Source organism: Prunus dulcis, chromosome 2 (genome assembly GCF_902201215.1).
Source record: "Prunus dulcis chromosome 2, ALMONDv2, whole genome shotgun sequence".
NCBI lineage: Eukaryota > Viridiplantae > Streptophyta > Magnoliopsida > Rosales > Rosaceae > Prunus > Prunus dulcis.
This window is the reverse complement of record NC_047651.1, coordinates 24,687,629-24,708,117: the sequence shown is the minus strand read 5'-3', so window position 1 is coordinate 24,708,117 and position 20,489 is coordinate 24,687,629. Positions and strand designations below refer to the sequence as shown.

The 20,489-nt window shown below is 36.5% G+C and overlaps 4 protein-coding genes across 7 annotated transcripts; 3 read left to right on the top strand and 1 right to left on the bottom strand.

Moving 5' to 3' along the window:
- The first annotated feature begins 452 nt into the window (after positions 1 to 452).
- LOC117619478 (beta-carotene hydroxylase 2, chloroplastic) lies at positions 453 to 2,796 on the top strand. Its single transcript, XM_034349448.1, has 7 exons — positions 453 to 1,014; positions 1,111 to 1,170; positions 1,291 to 1,362; positions 1,554 to 1,688; positions 1,861 to 1,986; positions 2,234 to 2,290; positions 2,405 to 2,796. The coding sequence occupies exons 1-7, from the start codon at positions 610 to 612 to the stop codon at positions 2,480 to 2,482; spliced, it is 933 nt and encodes a 310-aa protein (XP_034205339.1). The 5' UTR covers positions 453 to 609; the 3' UTR covers positions 2,483 to 2,796.
- Positions 2,797 to 10,572: 7,776 nt separating this feature from the next.
- On the top strand, positions 10,573 to 15,756 carry LOC117617870 (UDP-N-acetylmuramate--L-alanine ligase-like). Of its 2 annotated transcripts, none has more exons than XM_034347471.1 (14): positions 10,573 to 10,912; positions 11,306 to 11,511; positions 11,750 to 11,820; positions 12,182 to 12,270; positions 12,483 to 12,533; positions 12,843 to 13,015; positions 13,352 to 13,544; positions 13,688 to 13,762; positions 14,028 to 14,278; positions 14,385 to 14,454; positions 14,529 to 14,624; positions 14,739 to 14,817; positions 14,922 to 15,356; positions 15,642 to 15,756. In XM_034347471.1, the coding sequence occupies exons 1-13, from the start codon at positions 10,610 to 10,612 to the stop codon at positions 14,987 to 14,989; spliced, it is 1,725 nt and encodes a 574-aa protein (XP_034203362.1). In that variant the 5' UTR covers positions 10,573 to 10,609; the 3' UTR covers positions 14,990 to 15,356; positions 15,642 to 15,756. The 2 variants fall into 2 exon arrangements, with proteins under 2 accessions (XP_034203362.1, XP_034203363.1); XM_034347472.1 differs by having other exon boundaries at positions 10,813 to 11,022.
- Positions 15,345 to 16,847, bottom strand: LOC117617871 (putative septum site-determining protein minD homolog, chloroplastic). Its single transcript, XM_034347474.1, has one exon. The coding sequence runs from the start codon at positions 16,707 to 16,709 to the stop codon at positions 15,726 to 15,728; it is 984 nt and encodes a 327-aa protein (XP_034203365.1). The 5' UTR covers positions 16,710 to 16,847; the 3' UTR covers positions 15,345 to 15,725.
- Positions 16,848 to 17,604: 757 nt separating this feature from the next.
- On the top strand, positions 17,605 to 20,227 carry LOC117617873. Of its 3 annotated transcripts, XR_004584441.1 has the most exons (3): positions 17,605 to 17,879; positions 18,791 to 19,011; positions 19,252 to 19,664. XR_004584441.1 is itself a non-coding variant. In XM_034347477.1 (2 exons), exon 2 carries the CDS (start codon positions 19,206 to 19,208, stop codon positions 19,845 to 19,847), a length of 642 nt encoding a protein of 213 aa, XP_034203368.1. In that variant the 5' UTR covers positions 17,625 to 17,879; positions 18,791 to 19,205; the 3' UTR covers positions 19,848 to 20,227. The 3 variants fall into 3 exon arrangements, 2 of the variants coding, with proteins under 2 accessions (XP_034203368.1, XP_034203367.1); XM_034347477.1 differs by having other exon boundaries at positions 17,625 to 17,879; positions 18,791 to 20,227; XM_034347476.1 differs by having other exon boundaries at positions 17,638 to 17,879; positions 18,794 to 20,227.
- Positions 20,228 to 20,489: the final 262 nt, after the last annotated feature.

The window sequence follows — 20,489 nt, the reverse complement described above, 5'->3', positions numbered from 1 at the left end:
GAAGAAAGAGGACGAAGAGAAGACCAATCGAGTAACGTCCCAAAAAGGTATCAAGTCAAGCGAGTGAGTGAATGCATAAACAGCCACGTGGCTTTGTATGACAGCCGATAAACTGGTAAGGTAACGCCAAAAGCCAACGCGCTGTTGTACCAACAGTCGTTGCCCTGCCTTGTGATTCGCTGTCGTCCTCCTTCGCGATCCTCGGCGGCCCCTCCGCCTCACAATTCTCTCGTCCCTGCCTGACAAGTGTCGTTTATCACCCTCCACTTTCCCAATCCCACCCTTCTTGTTTCACTAATTTACCAAAAAACGCCATCCCTTTTCCAATTTTTTTTTTTTTTTTTTTTGTGGTCAATATTTCAAATTATTATGTTTCGCTAATCACTCGGTAACTTTGGCCACGTGAATGGCGTTGTAGTAATTTAGTCCACAAACCAGGCATCTTTTTATATTTATTTTTTGAGTTGGCCATACGAGTATTTTAAGCGATGGTTTTCTTCTCATAAACTCTCTCAAGTTTGTAGACAGAAAGTTGTGGTGTCTGTTCACTTCAATTCAACCCACCCTCAATTCAATCTCTCTCTCTCTCTCTCTCTCTGAAGTTCTTCCATGGCGGCTGGGCACTTCGCCGCCACAACCCCCAACCCCATCCGCCTCATCCAATCCTCATACCTCCTCGCAAAACCCAACCCAACTATCTTCTTCCCACCTTCGAATCTTCGCCACCAAAAATCAGCACTTCATTATAGGGCTCGAAGGAAGCTCTGTTTCACTGTCTATGTCGTCATGGAGGACCAAAAGCAGAGTACCCATCTCGAGAATTGCACAGAAAAAGCCCAAGAGGCTGCTCAATCTCAGATCCCAATTGTAATTCCGTCCGTACGTGTGGCTGAGAAGTTGTCCAGAAAGAAATCGGAGAGGTTCACTTATCTTGTTGCTGCTGTGATGTCTAGCTTTGGTATTACTTCCATGGCTGTCATGGCTGTTTATTACAGATTTTACTGGCAAATGGAGGTACCCAATTTCTCTCTGCTCCCTAAACCACAAAAGTTACGAACTTTATATTCTCTGGTTGAGTTTTTGAATTGGGTGATTTTGTTTTCTGTGTAGGGTGGGAATGTGCCTTTGTCTGAAATGTTGGGTACATTTGCTCTATCTGTTGGTGCTGCTGTAAGTTCACTGACTGCTTCTCAATTGCGGAAACTTAATGAAATTAAATTGATTTTGAAGTTTTTTTCTTTACACTGAAAACTGCTAAATCGATTTGGATTTTATATATGTATATTTTAGGTGGGAATGGAGTTTTGGGCAAGATGGGCTCATAAAGCTCTCTGGCACGCTTCTTTATGGCATATGCACGAGGTTTGCTTCGAATTTTGCTACTTTTTTTTATCTCTTTGATGCCAACAAAATTTTGAGTTTGGAATTTTGTTTTTTTTCGTTCACTGGGAAACCAGCAATGAAAGAAACATGACAAGCTTGAGTTATTATATTGTTTTTCCGTTCTTAGCAACCAATCAGTGTTTGATATTTGATATGAACTATAATTGCAGTCTCACCACCGACCCAGAGAAGGTCCATTCGAGCTTAACGATGTGTTTGCTGTAATTAACGCTGTTCCAGCTATAGCCCTCCTCAATTATGGTTTCTTCCACAAAGGCCTTGTTCCTGGCCTATGTTTTGGTGCTGTAAGTCTCTCTCTCTCTCTCTCTCTCTCTCTCTCTCTACTACGAATACGAAACCGTGTTTATTGCTTTATTAACGACTTTAATCGTAATTAATTGATGGGGATAATAAATTAATCCTCTTTAACAAAAGGGCCTTAGAATTTTCTGTTATTGACAAATTGACTTTGAACAGGGTCTTGGAATTACAGTGTTCGGCATGGCGTATATGTTTGTCCACGATGGTTTAGTTCATAAAAGATTCCCAGTGGGTCCCATAGCCAACGTGCCCTATTTGAGAAAGGTTGCTGCTGCTCATCAGGTAAAATATCACAGCGCTCATACAACACGAAATGATCACACCACACACAACAGCACACATACAAACTATAAGTCTATACATTAATAGTTCTTTACATTAATTTACTTCCATAATTCTTTCATAAAGCAAGTTTAGGTAAGAACATGGGTTCTATTTGTATATTGTGGTCGAGCCATTTAATTATGAATTTCTCTTAAACTGAATCTAACTGTCAAGATTTTGTTTGATTTGGATGTTTTGGCTTCAGCTCCACCACACAGAGAAATTCGAGGGTGTGCCATATGGGCTGTTTCTGGGTCCCAAGGTTGGTCTGCAATTCTTCAGTGTTTACTCAAACAAAAGTTTGTCTCGGTCGTCAAAATAGTATTGTTAATCAGGAGCTAAATTGGTATAATATTTTGTGTTTGATCTGGTGCAGGAACTTGAAGAAGTGGGAGGCCTCGAAGAGTTGGAAAAGGAGATCGAAAGGAGAATCAAAGCGTACAAGGGATCGTGACTTAGATTAAGTAGTTGATGGAACCTCATTTTCCACTTCCCCTTTGTATCGGAAATTTCAGTGTAGAAAAGTGATAAGAGATAAATTAAATGGTTTTGTGATCATTTTTGTTTTTACACGGTGGAAAGCAGAGCAAGTGAGAAACTAAACTGAACTGAACCAAAATGCTGTGCTAGGGTTTTAGGCAGCTGGGCTGCTTGAGTGTTTGCATTGCAATGAAGAAGAAGGGTGTGTATATGTATGTATGTATTTTTATGTACGGGGGAATTTGTATTCCGTCCTCCCACGTATACCATGAAGTTGTCATAGTACAATACTTTTTTGTTGTTGTTACAAGACGGGGAGTAACCGATAAAACAAGAAAAACTAACAAAGAACATTTCAGAGAAAAATCCGGCTTAATCTATTATCATACAAGATAGAAACCAAAACTATCCTAAAGACAATTTGCGCCTCATATCAACTAGACAATCAGCAAGCAACGTGATTTTACTCCCTATAAACATCAAGTAGACAACAAAACTACTCATTTTCAAGAATCTTTCCACAATGGGCATTTTCAATAGTTAAAAAGAGGACTACGAATGAGCATTACCAATTGGCTATCTAATCGTGCTAGCATTTCTTTTTCTTTTTCTTTTTTATCCCATTGAGTCAAACAGATTAAGTTAAACCCATAAATTATCACATCCATGGTCCAATGGTATAACTTTTGTTTTTTAGAGTTGGACTCTAGGGTTCAAACTGGGATGCCATATGGGGAAGAGTAACGATGCCACCACCATTGACGTCCAATGGTGTAACTTTCACTAACGTAATTTCACATGAATCATGCTTAGCAGTTGACCTAGTATGAAAGGGGGTGGGAAGGGCAAAATTTGAAAGTAGCTCACAATGTTTTAATTTGAAATGCATCCACATGTTGAAAGTTTCGAACACAGAGAAAAACTATAACAGAATTGTACATGTTGAAAGTTTGATTGAGTTTAAGGTTGAAAGTTACGTGTATAGTATACTAATCTTAATGCTAATAATAGTTTGTCTGATCAAGGTCGTCGTTTTCAATGAACATGTTTGTGATTGAATTATGCAAAAGTTTGTGAGTTGAAATAAAATAGATAGTCAGAGATAAATATCCAATAGTGTGAAGCCATGTGTAGTGATGATACACCGAAACAAGCTTCGTGGTGCTGACTCACTCAACCATATAATGGATTCATGGTACTGCTGTTCCCTCCCTCACCCTCATCATCAACCTACCCCGCGTACCGCCCATTTTCTCCCTTGTGTTTGGTCATGCCAATTTCCCAATCTAATCCACTCTTCCATTCCAATGTTAAAAACGCAACCTTAGTGGTTCATGCACTTAACTTTTACAATTCTTGTACTCATTCAAAATTTCAATTTATTAAGACTAGCATTGCTTGGGCGCTAATGGATAATGACCTGTTTCACTTTACATATGTCAATCACAATTTGACATATTTGTAAAATTATTTCGTTACATATTTGAACACTGTAGTTTCTCAATTAAGAGTCAAATGTTTTTCGATTGAGACTTTTACTTTCTATGTTTGTTTAGTCATCAATACAAAAGAGGCCTACTTTCTACTTTAACAGGTCCAAAATCACCTGACTTATTTAAAGCTCGAGAAATTAAACAAATTTGGTCTACTGAGCATATTCTAATATTGCTTCCGGCATCACCCTGCCTTTTATAAATAAGTATGTTATCTTGATTTTGATATCGACGTTAATCCCAACAATAAAATTAAAATAACAAAGGGCACGACAATGATGATGTAAGACTCCAATAAATTGAATAATTGTATTGTTGGGATAGCTGAGCTGACCTTCAATTGAGGGAGAAACTATTTGTCGTTGGAAGAAACGTATTGATTTAGTTGTCCCAATTCAATTCATTCAATTCGGTTTTGCACTGTATGATTTTTTTTTTTTTATAAAAATAGTTGAAGTACACTCAATTTCAGTTCAATATGTTATTGATTCGGGTTGAAAATGGATAATCCGAATTGTGGTCCTAATCTCTAAGATCACAGAAATTCAAGAGATTGTGATCACCCACTGTTGGATGTTAATTTAATAATTTTAAAAAGTTTCTTAAAATAAGTGCAAGAGTGAGTGAAACGTTGAATTTACATCCAACGATGAGTGACCACAAATCTCTTAGACCTCTATATTTCAAGAAATCGAGACTGATGGTAATATATCATTAAATTTGTAATTTATTTCTACTGGGGCTTCTGTTCTGAGGCCAAGCCAAAAGAGATTAGAAACTAGAGATTAGGTCGGAAAGGCCAGGTGGCTTCATATCATTGCATTATGTAGGCAGAGTCGGCGGAATTGCACCACGGACGGTGGGCCACGGTTTAACCAAACAAATAGACAAGCAATTCGTGTGGGGAAAGGTCGGGGCTTTTTGGAATTGGGGCCCCATGTTGGTCAGCTGGTCTCCCATTTCCGTCAGTTATGATTTCATGAAAAGGTTCTTGCATTCTCCGCAAGCCACGTGTGTTAAAACTTCAAAACGATTGGGGAGGTGGCAAATTAATCGTTCTTTTTTTGACGAAGTCAGTGTTGTTTATTTAAATTCGCGTTTCGTTTATGTCCTTTGCCATCAGTTGGGTGCATTTGGAGACGAAAGTTATTAGGTGCCCACTTCCCATGGTGTATCCTCTTCAATTTTTATAGTGATTGCTTTGTATGAAGAAAGAAAAAGAAAAAAAAGAAAAATCGAATCTCTAATATCATTTTCATGTTGGAAAGAAAAGTAATACTAAACTAATAATAAATATTGTTAACAAGGTCTAGCACATTGAAAAATTAAATTAATTAATATTTTAATATAATATATTTAAAATTTAAAATATATATTATTTTTATTTAGTAATATTTAAAAATTGTGTGTATAATACGTTAATTTTGTGTGTATTATTGAAAATATTGTAAAAAAATACGTGTATTAAACATGAAAGTGGTAAATTCTTTCTACGAGTAATAACTCTGAAAAATTAAAAAAATGAAAAGGGGACAATAGAGACTCGGGTAATGGCCTAATAGTAATGGATAATACTCTAAACTACTTTTATCGATAAACGAAAATTGGGGAAAAAAATTTATTAAAAAAAAAAGGATCCCAGTATATATATATAAAGAGTATAGCGGATCAATTATACTATTTTTTTTATAAAAAACCAATTAGGGAAAAAAAAAATCAGAAAATCAGAGTATAGCCGCCCGGCTATACTAATTATACCAAAAAATTACAAAAGCGTATAGCCGCTCGGCTATACTATATAAGGACCCCAGCGTGTCATAATGAGTACAGCCGAATGGCTATACTATTTAAAATTAAAAAATTAAAACACCGAGTATAGCCGGCCGGCTATACTATTTATATTATAAAAAAAGAAGACCTGCCTTGCGATTAGGCGCCCACGTGTCCAAGCAAGTATAGCCGTGCGGCTATACAATTTTTAGAAATAAAACAAAAAATCGAGTATAGCCGAACGGCTATTTTGTTTATAATTTTTTAAAAAAATAAAAAAGAGGACCCCACCTATTAGTCGCCCACGTGTCAAAATAAGTATCACCGCACTACTAGACTATTTAATAATAACAAATTAAGAAAAAAGGACCTCCAATTTGCGTTAGTTCATACTTTATAGATACTAGCTTCTTCACACGTGCTTTCGCGTATGCAATAGGCTTTTTGAAAAAAAAAAAATCAAATTTATTTTAGAATTAAAAAAGATAATGGGTAGTTGTGTTCCATAAAAATATGATCCATTATCTGATTTTGCTTTTACTTTAATTTTATTTTTCAATATGAAAAGTGTGAATTTACAATATTATCCTCATTTAATTAATAATTTCAATTATCAATGTTTCCATTAACCAATGACATTTTCTGGCATTTTGAATGGTTTACCATTCTCTGTCTTTTGCTTTATATATATATATATATATATATATATTAATATGCTATTTCAACTCTACAAACTGATACGTCCATAAATTTACACATTTATATACTTTTTATACTTAGTTTTTGTAGGAGAATTTGATTTAAAGAGGACTTATTACTTTATTTTCTCAATTTTCAGCTTTATGGAGCAAGTAATTAGTTTTTAATGGAAATACGACTTTTTGGTGGAGTTTTAGTACAAGACCAGTTGGAGATGAAAGCTAAGATCTTGAAGATGATTGCCGAAGCAGCCAATAAGAGCAGTCCTTGAAGTTAAGTCAACATAAGTTGCAATCTCGTCAAAACTGTGCTGCTATGGAAGAATGACTATTTGAAGACCTTCCTGATTTTTCCTCAAGGCGTGCGATATATGGTTGGAAATGCAAGACAAAGACCTACAATTTACATATTTTCCAGAATTTTCTTGGAGGAGGAACGACCCCAAACGTGCTTGCAAAGTAACTGACGTGTTATCCCAATCTAAGTAGGAAGATGAGTCAATTACTTACCCACTTTGGAATTATGTTTTAATTAGGTTTTTCTTTATTTTTGGATGCTATAAAAGCCCAGTTAGGGTAGGAACAGACGTCTGGTGTTTTATTTAAGCATGAGAAACAACTCCTTTGAGGGACACACGCAAAGACTAGAAAAAATTGGAGACGCCAGAAGAGTACATCAATTGGCTAAGTTTTATTGTTTCTTCCTTATGTTTTTGTTTATGTCGAATTCTATGATAATGTGTAACTAATTTTCTTTTGCTAGGGCATGATGTAGTCCTAGTATGATAATCTAGTTTTCTTATTTTACCTATCTATTGATTGTCGTTTGATGTTGGATTCTTAATCGCTATGCTTAATAACTTGGTTGGTTATCTTGATGCTTGATCACCATCTAGACTTTTAATTGAGTTAATCGGATGCAAATTATAGTACATACCATACTTAATTTGAGGCTTGCTTCTTGTGATTAGGATTTGTAATTCGTCTAGAGTAAATACCATACTCCTTGGGTTTACATGCTTATTGGAGGTTTTCACTAATCTTAATGAGTTTCTATGTGTCGATCTTTGACCTATATACCATAGGCGAATTGTATGTAGGAATATACGAGTTAGCCTAAATAGTAATACCATAGGTAATTCATGAAAAAGGAAAACTAAGCAGTGACATCAAATGGTTAATTAATAAGTAGGTGAATAAGATGTTAGATCAGATTATTAGTGGTGAATTCATTGTCCTAGTGCTTCTATCAATATGAATTTCTCATTCTTGTATTTCGTAACTTTCTACTTGTTTTGTCTTTTAATTTCATTAGTAATTAAATCATTCTTTCAAAAACCCTTTTTGTGTTTACATGAGTATGATACATGTTTAATTTCTTGTTTATATAATTGTAGTTAAAGTATTTTGTGAAGTAAATTAGGTTAGACTAATTGGAAGTTGAACTCAATCCTCGTGGGAATGACCTTGTATTTGTCATACTATATGACGATTGACCTTGTGCACTTGCGAGTATAATTTGTGTTTAGACTAATCTTTATAATCTCCATTTTTCAGGTTGTCTAAGATTCACAACACAAACTACTAAAACTTAGTTGCATAATAAATTGTTTAGTAATCATTAACAATTTTGGCAAGTTAAAATTGAAAATTTTGGTCACTATATAATTTTTTAATATAATATATTTAAATATTTAAATATATATTATTTTTATTCAATAATATGTGAAAATTATGTGTATAATACGTGAATTTTGTGTGTATTATTGAAACTTTGTAAAACATACGTGTATTAAACATGAAAGTGGTAAATTCTTTATATGGGTAATAACTCCGGAAAAGTAAAAAATAAAAAGGAGACAATAGAGACTCTGGTAATGGCCTAATAGTAATGGATAATGCTCTAAACTATTCTTATCGATAAACGAAAATCGTCGAAAAATATTTAAAATAAAAAAAGGATCCTAGTATATGTATAAAGAGTATAGAGGTTCAACTATACATATATATATTTTAAAGAAAAAAAAGAAAAAAAAGAAAAGAAAAACAGAGTATCGCTGTGTGGCTATACTATTTATACCAAAAATAAAAATAAAAACGTGTATAGCAGCTCGACTATACTATTTATTAAAAAAGGAGAGGACTCCAGTGGTACCACGTGTCAAAATAAGCATAGGTGCACGACTATTTAATTTTTTCAAAAAAATTAAAAGATTGAGTATAGCCGTCCAACGATACTATTTATATTAAAAAAGAGGACCTGCCTTGCAATTGAGCACCCACGTGTCCAAGTAAGTATAGTTGTTCGGCTATATTATTTAAAAAAATATATTTAAAAAAATCGAGTATATCCGCATGGCTATACTTAAAAAAGAAAAAAAAGAAAAAGAGAGAACCCATCGATTAGGCACCTACGTTTCAAAATAAGTATCGCCGCGCATTAGTTTGGCAATTTTGGCAAACTAGTAAAACTTTATACTTTATAAATATTAATTTGCTATTTCAACTCTACAAACTAGTAAAACTTTGTTGCGTAGTAAATTGTTTAGTAATCATTAACAATTTTGGCAAGTTACAACTGAAAAGTTCAGTCACTATATAAAACTTTAACATAAAATATTTAATTTTTTAAATATATATTATTTTTATTCAGTAATATGTGAAAATTATGTGTATAATACGTAAATTTTGTGTGTATTATTGAAAATTCTGTAAAAAAATACGTGTATTAAACATGAAAGTGGTAAATTCTTTATACGGGTAATAACTCTGGAAAAGTAAAAAAATAAAAAAGGGACAATAGAGATTCGGGTAATGGCCTAATAGTAATGGATAATGCTCTAAACTACTCTTATCGATAAACGAAAATCGTGGAAAAAAATTTAAAAGAAAAAAAGGATCCCAGTATATATATAAAGAGTATAATGGATCGACTATACTATTTTTATAAAAAAAATTAGAAAAAGAAAAAGAAAAACAGAGTACAACCGCGGCTATGCTATTTATTAAATAAGGAGAGAAGCCCAGTGGTTAGGCCTACGTGTCAAAATAAGTACAGCCGAACGGCTACACTATTTTTTTTTAAAAAAAAATAAAAAAAACTGAGTATAGCCGTCTGACTGTACTATTTATATTTAAAAAGAGGACCTACCTTGCGATTAGGTGCTCTCATGTCCAAGTAAGTATAGCCCTTCGGCTATACTATTTTTTTTTAAAATTTTAAAAATCGAGAATAGCCGCTCGGCTATACTTTTTTAAAAAAAAAAGAGAGAGAAAGGACCCAAGCAATTAGGCGTCCACGTGTCAAAATAAGTATTTCCGCCCAGCTAGGCTATTTAAAAAAAAGAAAAAAAGAAAAAGGACCTCCTAGTTGCATTAGTTTATAGTTTATAGATATTAATTTGTTATTTCAAATCTACAAACTAGTAAAACTTAATAGCATAATAAATTTTTTAGTAATAAATATCTCATATTCAAATTCCTATAGCACATTGTCGCATGCGTTTGAGAAACCCCTCATTCCTAACTTTGGGAAAAAAATAACCTAAGAATGAACATTAAAAAAAAAAAAAAGGAGATTCACTATTATACTCAATATAAGAGCCCAAGTTATAAAAAAAAAAAACCATATATAAAATGAACTTTAGAAACACACCAAAAACTCATTTACAACATAACAAAAAGGCTTTTAACATCTTTTAAATTACAAAACTGCCATTAATTTCTTAAAACAAACCCAATCCCAAAACTTTATAGAAAAGCCCAAAACACTCAATAAGACATCAAAGTAATTTAATAATCAAAATTAAGTTTAATAGGGCCAGCTTTTATTTTTTGGGTTTGTTTATAGAAATTAAATAGTGTAGGGTTTATTTATAGTTTTAGTGCTAAGAATAAGTATATGACTAAACATCTCTTAAAAAAAAGTCTTTGGGTATGTTGAATAAGTATTAGGCCTGCTTAGGTTTATTGGTAAAGGAGTATTGGACCGCTTTCTTCCTTGAATAAATGGCGGCAATATATTGGGCCTAATCTCTTCGTCCCTTTTTTTACAGTTAAAATTCCCGTATCCATATCTTTGAGAATCCACGATCCAACTTCAAAGCCGCCACTTTCACGGGAAAATCACTGTATCACACAATGAAATTCCCGGCATTGTCGACGTCCAAAACCCTCAATTTTCCCGCCAATCTTATGGAGAAACAGAATATTCCCTTTCAGATATTTCTACGGAAGATCTCCGTCCAGGGCAAAACCAACCGCAGTGTTAAATCCGTGCAAGCCTTGAGTAAAAACAACAGTGGTAGCATCTCAATCGCAACGACGGTCACGGAGGAGAGAGATCGAGTATTTGATAGTTCGAGAAATGACAAGGGTTGGATTCACTTTGTGGGTATTGGAGGTTGTGGGTTGTCTGCGCTGGCCATGTTTGCACTCAAACAGGTGAAGCTTGATTGCAGCCCCATATGTTTGCTTTCTGAGAAAATGGTGTAAAATGGAAGAAAAGAAACAACCCTTATAGAAGTCTTGCTTTGTTGTTGAGTAAACAAGTGGTAAGTGAAGGAAAATTGAAATTTAGGATTGTCAAATGGAGCTTCCTTTAGTAACTTAACAAAGTGAAAGCATGGTGGAAGGTTAAGGAAACTATCTTATTTGCTCAAACTTGTATAGAATTTGAAATCTTTGTTTCTTTGGGTTTTTTATTTTCTCGGCAGATTTCAAGTCTTAGAATGTCATCTGGCTTGGCTCTTAATTGTTAATGTTAATGAGTGTAATATACAATTGAAAACTGGACTATTTCTAGGTTTCTTGAATTGTATTTTTTTTCGCCTGTAGGGTTATGAGGTCAGTGGCTCGGATATTGAATGGAGTAGCTTCATGGATGGGCTACAGGAAGCAGGGGCACTTTTGCATATTGGTCATTCGGTGGAAAATATGCGAAGGAATGCTGCCTCAAGATTACCTGACGCCATTGTTGTTTCTAGTGCTATTCCCCAACACAATGTGGAGATTTTGTGTGCAAAGTCTGCTGGAGTTCCCGTGTGAGTACTTCCTGTTCAATTTGGCATTTGATGTACTACGTTCTGAACTTATTTTGGCTTGTGATTTATGAGGCATAGAAACTGTTTGTATCCGTTCCTATTTTAAACGATAACCATGGATGCCATATTGTTTATCACGTATGCCACTTTAACAGTTTAGTGTTTACCTATCCAAGTAATGCTACGTTTACGTTAGTTGTTCTTCTTGATTTCATATCATAACCCCTTTCTTTTACAGGTACAAGCGAGACCGTTGGTTAGGAAAGCTGACACAGGGCTACAATCTCATTGCCGTAAGTGGTAGCCATGGTAAGAATTTGTCTACAAGTTTAAGGGTTTATGGAATGTCTTTTCTGATCTATCTATATTAATTTGTTATTTTTTAATATAGTAAAAAATGTAAATAAGTTGGGTGGTTTCCCTTTCCTTTTGCTTCAGTAAAGTGAAATGTGATTCGTATTTATAAAAAAAACATATAGTGAAATGTGATAGGGTTATATGCTTGGTTGTGATCTTCCAAAAAATACTAAGTTTGCATGCCTGTTATCAAATTTTAAAACTGATATACTATAATAGTTATAATAGTGATCCAGTCGTGGTCAAATCTAAGATACTATTAGCTTGCCTTCTTTTTCTTAATGCTATTAATGTTAATGATTAATACTTATAGGAAAGAGTACAACTGCAAGTATGCTTGCTTATGTTCTAGACGGCATGGGTGATAATCTTACAGCAGTAGTTGGAGCACATGTGCCACAGGTATCATTTTTCTCTATGCAGCTTTGGTGAAAAGATGAACGTTTCAGATGCAATAGTAATACATCTCTTTCTTGTATGGTCCATTCGCCATGTTTAAACCATAGTTTTCTCCTTTCTTTTGAACTAGAATCTGTATTAAAATCTTACGATGAGTAGCTCAAATTGACTTTCTATCATTAGATGTTGAAAATGATTACAACTTTCTTTTGCAGTTCTCAGGAGGAAACATTATCTTCGGTGATGGTTGGAATTTTGTCCTGGAGGTATAACTTTTCATGACGGGGTTGAGTTTTTGATGAGTTGCATGAGCTTTGAAAACCATGCAAGGATTACATGTATACTTATTAAGGAATAAGGTGGTAAATGGTAATAGTATGATGTACAAATGACGGAAGATATCTAATATTTAAATCCCATTCATATAACAATGAATAACAATCACTTATCGGTAGAAATAAACGATATTTGGTTAAGTTTTTACTATTTAATACTTATTCTCTCCTTTCTGTAAGCAACCATCAATTCTATGTTCATAAAGATTGTAGCTCACGCAAAATTTGTGTTTGTAATAGGCTGATGAATATGATGGTTGCTTCCTGGGACTATCACCTTATATAGCTATCGTAACAAATTTGGATTGGGAGCATGTTGATATATTTCAAAACGAGGAGGCAGTTAAAGCTACTTTCAGAAAATTCTTGAGTCGAATCAGGGTGGGCGGACATCTCATTTTATGTGGGGATAGGTACATTGCTCTACTATTTTGGCTGCATATTGCATTTTGGTGCAGCAGATAAGTTCAAGTAGTAGGCATTCTAGAAGAGCAACATTTGCCTAAGTCATGCATCATATATCTGAGCTGCTCTAGATTTACTTGTTTGTCCGGTAGTTGCTCAACTCTCATTTCATATGCAATTAGACTTAAGACTCTGTATGAGTGTGGTTTAGTCTATTGGTAGTGCTTGCATGTATTGGTTATTGAATATTGTTGTCTAATGTATTTTGCCTCCCCATATAAGCTGCATATGTAATTTTAATTTTGTGTGTGTATATTTTCATTAAAAAAATCCGTTTTCAATAGTGAAGGTGCATATTCCTTGCTCACTGATGGAAAACAACCAATTGGATCGCATATTTGGAGTGGTCTAAGGTCAAGGCCATTGGAAAAATGTTCTGACAGCTACAACATAACAAGTTATGGAACCACAAGTTTTAATGATTGGCATGCATCATCAATTAGGCCAAACTTAAAGGGTGGTTGTGATTATACACTGGTATGTAAAGATGGTTTCTTTTCATGTCCAGGATGCTCCTCTGTTCTTTACGTTATTTTGTTTCTTCTGGAAAAATGATGATGTATGGAACTTAAGTGCATATTCTGTTCCCTGGTTAATCACTCTTTCTCTCTCCCCTGTAGTGTCATCAAGGGTGCTCTGTGGTAGATATCAGTCTACAGATTCCAGGAGTTCATAACGTCCTTAATTCATTAGCAGTGAGTAGCATACCATACCGAGTGTAGTGTTTCTCATCACATTCCTTTTTGTGAGTTATATTATAACCATAATATCTTTCTAATTGTAAGCCTGGCATTTCAACATTTTTAAGGTTTTTGTTTTTTGGTGAACAAACATATAACAAAAATTAGGTTAGGTTGATGCTCATTGTATAAGTGACATTTTTCTTTTCTCCAATTAGTAAGATTGAACTGTTGAAGTCCTGTAACTTAATGTCTCTTGTAATCATGCTGTATTATGCAGGTTATTGCCACCGTTGTAACATTATTCAGTGACCAAAGTCCAATTAACAATACAATTAATTGCGTGAGCTTGCACTTAAACAATTTTATAGGCATAAAAAGGCGTTTTGAGATGATTGGCACAATATACGGATGCCATATATATGATGATTATGCTCATCATCCAACGGAAGTTAGTGCTGTTATTCAAGCTGCACGCCAGAGGTTCCCTAACAAGTCTCTTTTGGTGGTATTCCAGCCTCATACTTACAGGTATTCATCAATATGAGAACAATTGAGAGTTTCTTTTAGCACATTTTCTAGCATCATTAGCATGATCCATATAATTATTTGAGACTGTTTGATGATAATTTTGCAGTCGTTTAGCAGCACTGAAGGATGACTTTGCGAATGCCCTCCGTGATGCAGATCAAGTTGTAGTTACAGAGGTAAGATGTCTTGGCACAAAGTCTTTGCATAATCTGACAACCAAAGGGTTGACTGGGTTGATGTCTGATATCAGGTTTATGCTGCTAGAGAAATAGACGAGCAGAATGTTGGTGGAAGGGAGTTAGCTGCTACTATAATTGGCCCGCCATCTGAATACATCCCCTCTCTGGTAATACTGAATTTTAAGTTTCTCTGGAAAGAGCATGGAACATATGAATTTAAAAGCTGAAATATTACATATCGGGATCAAATGAAACCCCATTAATGCTCTAAATGGTTACAGGATGATGTGGTGGATAAGTTGGCATTTCAAATATCCGAGAAACCTCATCGGAATTTCGTTGTTTTAACACTTGGAGCGGGTACTGAATCTTTATGCCTCTAATGTCATATCATCATGGCCCATAAAAGAAGGGGCAAATTTTGAAATAGAACTTACGAGTCCATAATTATTTGATTTATTCAGGTAATATAACTACGGTGGGCCCAAAGTTGCTCTATGAATTGCGAAGAAGACTACAAGTAAATTCTTAGCTTGCTCCAGCAGCTGCTTTTCGATGGCTTCGTTCAATTTGGAGATTCAGGGGTTTGATGTTTCAGTAAACCCCGTTGGTAACCAAGTCATTTGCATGCCATGAATTTGGTTAGATGGATACCACGTGAAAAGATGGTTTTTGGAGGAAGTAAAAGCTTTCATCTTGGCTGAAAGAGAGCACCATCTAATCAAAACGTACTCTCCAATGTTTCTAGCAGACGAAATACATCATCAGAACTTCGTGGTGATGGGGAGAGGCCAATTCATGAAAGTGACTGGAATAGCAAGAAAGTTAAGCCTTCATCTATCAAATGAAACTGTTGACATCGGGCATGAACTTTTCAACCCACAAAATGCAAGAAACAGGTACGAATTCTCCTTGTTTCTCAATCCAGTAAATACAGCAGCAAATAATTGCAAAAAAGAATGAACCTAGAAAGGTAACCAAGAAGCGGCAGCTCAGATGATCTCATGAAAGAGTTACAGTTACTTGCATTCTCTAAAAACAAAAGCAAAAAACAAACTAGAATTCTAAAATCTAGCTAGCTACCAATAAGAGAGAAACACAACACAATCATAGAATTGAAACTTCACTCACCCACCATGTACACAGCTTCTTACTTTCCTCTAATCTTGATCAATCATCTGCAGATGAAACATATGCAACCTCCATACATGATAAAGCTCATAAATTTGGAGCAATATCAATTCAGAGAACAAAAAAGGGTAGAACTCCTAGCCAAAAAAGGAGAAAAAGCCGCGCTTCTTCTTTGGCTCTTCCTCAACCATGACAGCCTTCATGCTGTCCTGCTCAACAAGCCTCCATGCTGCCTGCTCGAAAGCCAGTCCAGCCAATGTGGGCGGCCTATTCAAAACCAGAGGATACCCTCTGTTGGTGCTTCTGATTACCTCCGTATCCTCCGGTATCATCCCCAACAATGCCAAGCCCAACATCTCCTGCACATCCAGCACCGACATCATATCCTCACCTTTGATCATATCGGTCCGAACCCGGTTCACCATCATCTTGATATCCCTAATTCCGTCACACTCCAGCAACCCAATGACTCTGTCAGCGTCTCTCAAGCTCGTGATGTCCGGCGTGGTCACGAGCACGGCCTCATTGGCCGGCGTAATGGCTGTGATGAACCCGGCATCGATGCCTGCCGGGCAGTCGATGAGAATGAAGTCCGGGCAGCCCTCCTGCCTGGCTTTCAAGGCGTCGACGACCCAAACCAAGGCTTTGCCGCCGAACCCCATCGGCAATTTCGACCTGGGCTTGGAGATGCAGAGCAGCTCGAAGTTGGACCAGCGCTTGTCTCTGACGAGAGCCTGGTCAAGCCTGCAATCGCCGTTGAGCACCTCGACGACGGTGTAGTTGACGCGGTTCTCGAGGCCCAGGAGGAGGTCGAGGTTGCGGAGGCCGACGTCGGCGTCGATGGCGACGACAGAGAAGCCGAGGCGGGCGAGGGAGAGGCCGACATTGGCGGTGGTGGTGGTCTTGCCGACACCGCCTTTGCCGGAGGTGATGACGACGACGCGGGGGGTATCGCCGGACAATTGGGGCTTCCTATTGTATTGGAGGACGGAGCGAACAGTGAATGGGGAAGACGGGTTGGGTTTTAGGGTTTTGGGTTTAAAGGGGTTTGTGTTGGTGAGGAAGGAGGAGGAGGAGGAGGGCTTGGGATTGATGACGGTGGGGAGTTGAAGAGAGAGCATTGCTCCTTCTATGGCCACTTTGGTTAAGGGGAGATCATAAAAACAAATGGAAGTTGAAGAAGAAAAAGATGAGCATGTCCTTTTGGTGGAGGAGGAGACTATTGTTGAGTAAAGAGAAGTTGAGTTGTGAGAGAGAAGGGCAACTGTTAAGTCTAAGATAAGAGATGATTTGTTTCTTTTTTTCTTATTTAATGGACGAATTAATTTGCCAGATTTAGCGATTCAAACTCAAAATTTGCAAAATCAATCAATTTTAATCTTTTAATTTTTTTAATTTTTTGTGCATGCCAAAGTTAGGAAAAGGAGAAAATCACACGTATTGGTTTGTTACACCATGAAAATTTGAACCTATCACCACTAGGAGTATGTTAACGTTTCGAGACTAATAATAAGTAAAATTTTATTTTTTCTTCATCATAGACTCATTCAAAAGCGAAATAGGACAAATGTAGACGGAGGCGGCCATGGTAGTGAGTCCGTCTTCTTGTACTTAAGTTCTGGCCTGGTCCTTTAGTAGATTAGATTAATTTAATTTACTTTAGACCATCAAGGTAAATCGAGAGATAATATATTTTTCGTTTTCTTTGGAGTAGTTGGGCCAAAAGCTTAAAAACAAAAAAAAATTAAAAAGGGCCTAGCCATGAACAGTCCTGGGAAGGTCTTGTGTAGGAACAGGCCTAATATGGAGGCCCAGGTTTGCCATTACCAAATCACAGTCCTACCTTCTTATTCATGTAGCTAGTCCAAGCCGTTGGATCTGAAGACAAGTGTTTTCAGATCTATAATCTGAGCCGTCAAATAAATAAGCCAATAGAAATATTATGACGGAAAGCAAGTGACACCATGGATTTCGATAGAGCCAGCCAACCAGGCCCCAACCTAATCCAAAAGACAAAGAAAAGTCAGATATTCTAGATTTACCCTTCAGACCAACTCGGGCCATCTTCCCCCCACGCGTCGCCGTCCCATTCGTAATTTACACGATTACCCCCTTCACTCTCTCTCTTTCTATGTGGTCGGTTATTTCCCTCTGTTACGAAATTTTCACTTTCGTTTCTTACACAACTCTGATTCTCTGGATCCAAACGCTTCCAATTTCTTCCGGTTTCTGCTTGCCACGGATGACTTACAAAGCTCGAGGCCCTTTCCTCTAGCTCTCATTCTAACCTGGTTTGCTTTCTCTCTCTCCCACTCATCGTCTTTAATTTCGTGTATCTATATTTGCATTTAATTGTTGATATTTGGTTTCGATTTATGTTTCTAAATTAATGGGTTTTTGGATCTGATTTTTATGGAAGTGGTTAATACTGTTAGAATTTGATGTTTCTGTATCGGAACTGATATATAGATCACACGATTGTACGTATGGATTTGTGATGAACTGTTGTAACTATGTTGATTTTTTGTGCGGATCTATTTGGTGAAGTGCGGATTTGAACAAATTAGATACCACCATCTGTTTGGATGAAGAGAAAATTGAGTGAAAGTTCAATTGATGGTCTCAAATTTGGCCTCTGTTTTGTGATTTTGTTCTTTAGCTCCCCAGTTATTGAATTGAGTGATAAATTATTCATCGGTTTGGTCTTATTCCATCATCTCACCAATATAATGGAAGATTGGATTGGTTTAGATTTACTCAGGACCTTGGTATTCGTAATTGAAGCTGTGTTTCGAGTTGACTCACTGGGTATCTCTTGTTTTTGCGAACCCTTTGCCTACTCTGGGTTCAGAGCTTTGTCACTAGCAAGGATTAGATGGATATGGTACACGTTTTTTAAAGGATTGTTAATTCAATAATTTTTGAAGATTTTTTTTTATCTAGCTTGATTGTGAGGTCTCAGGTGATGTTATTTAGATCTAATTTTAGGTTAGATAGGTCTCTTTCCCGGGAAGTTTGACTTCACTTTAAATTATGACAACTATATTAAGGGAGTTATCCCTGATATATGTTGCCTGTGTTTTACAGCATGTGTGTGTACCTGTTTCTCATAGGTCATATATCTATACTTATGTGTGCATCTAAACATGTGTGCCAGGGTAGAAGTTTTGGTTTCAATCATGACTCTTTACTTTCTCTGCAGCAGTGAAGACCATGTGAGCTGTTTGGAACAGATTTTGATTATTGCTTCGACAATTGGTATTTGATGATCAGTTCTTTTAGTATGCTCCAGATGGGTAAATGCAAAGGTTGTGGGAAATTAGGAAGAATGATGCCAAGGGGTGGATCTGTGAGTGCATATCAATTTTCCCTTCTGTTGTCGCCTGTTGTTTCTGTTTGGGATTGCATCGTTCGCAAAATGAGGTACTCCTACAGACCTGAGTGGGTGTAGCTGTCAGGATTATAGTAATATATTAGTTTTCAACAAGAAAATTAATTAAATTTATTTAGTAATATAGAAAAGTAAGGGAACACAGTTATAGGGAAATGTATACACTTTAGAGGAATTCTGAAAGAAAAGTTAAACAAAGGCATCTGTTTAGAGGTCGTTAATCTGAATGGATAACATGGAGTGTAATAAACTGCAACCTGTTGTGAGAAAAGTTAAGAAGAAGCAGGTGAAGGACGAGTTGGATCGTCAAAAACAGGCTGAGAAAAAGAAGAGGCGCTTGGAGAAAGCCCTTGCTACTTCGGCTGCCATCATTTCTGAACTAGAAAAGAAAAAACAAAAGCAGAAAGAAGAGCAACAGAGGCTTGATGAAGAAGGTGCTGCAATTGCCGAGGCTGTTGCGCTGCATGTTCTACTTGGTGAAGACTCAGATGAGACATGTGAAATTGTTCTGAACAAAGACGAAGTGCTTCATCCTTGGGATTGTCCTGGCGATATTGACATCTTTATGGCTGGACGGAGGGCATGCTTTCCTTATCAGGACTCTGCAAAGTGTTCACTTGAAAGGATTGGGTGGGTCTCTAATGCTTACAGATCGGGATGCAAGTGGGGTGGTTTGGGGAACAGTCAATTGTCGTTCTCATCTGGGCCTTATGGAAGAGATTACCATGAACAATTTTGTGAGGAAGCAGGTTGGGGGACTACGGGATTCGCTGCTGGTCTCATTGCGGCGCAAGCTGTTTCATCTCTTCAGATTGCAGAGGAAGCACATGAAGGCACAATGGTGCTTGATGGAATGCTAAGACAGTAGACGGACATTTCAGTGAAGTTGTCATGTTACTGGAAGAGGCGCGTTGGCTGAATTTCGATAATGATGTTCTGTATATAATTTCACAAATGTGTTTAAGTGGTTTATCTGGTAAACGTATCTTCTTCAGCTTGGACAATGTTGCATGACATGCTCTTTCATTTTTCTTCTTATGTTCTCTTCTAGAGGCTGCGATATTTTTACGTGCAGTGTAAGCTGACTCGTCTTTCTGATATTTTTGTGGAGTGTATTATTAAACTAGTGTAGTTTCAATCGTGAATTATGTTAAGATATTTTCTGGTGTATGACGTACTGTTATCAACGAATTTCCAGTTTCGATGCGATTGAGGCATGCTGCTAATAATAATTTGTTATTTCGAAGAGTTGCTTGTTGCCAATGTTGTTGGTGATTTTGGCCTGACCCTGGCCTCAACCTTTCTTCTCAGTTTCCCTGGTTTCGTCTAGGGTCTCGTCGTACAGAAGGGATGATGCCTATAGCGTTAGTTTTCGCATTATGCATAACGAATAAAAATACAATAGCCATCCTTGCTTAGACAATGAGTTAATTCTCACTTTGGTCTCACTTGAATGGACCACAGATTCTCGAGACAATAGTTTTAGTGAAGAGTGTACTTGTATGGGTAT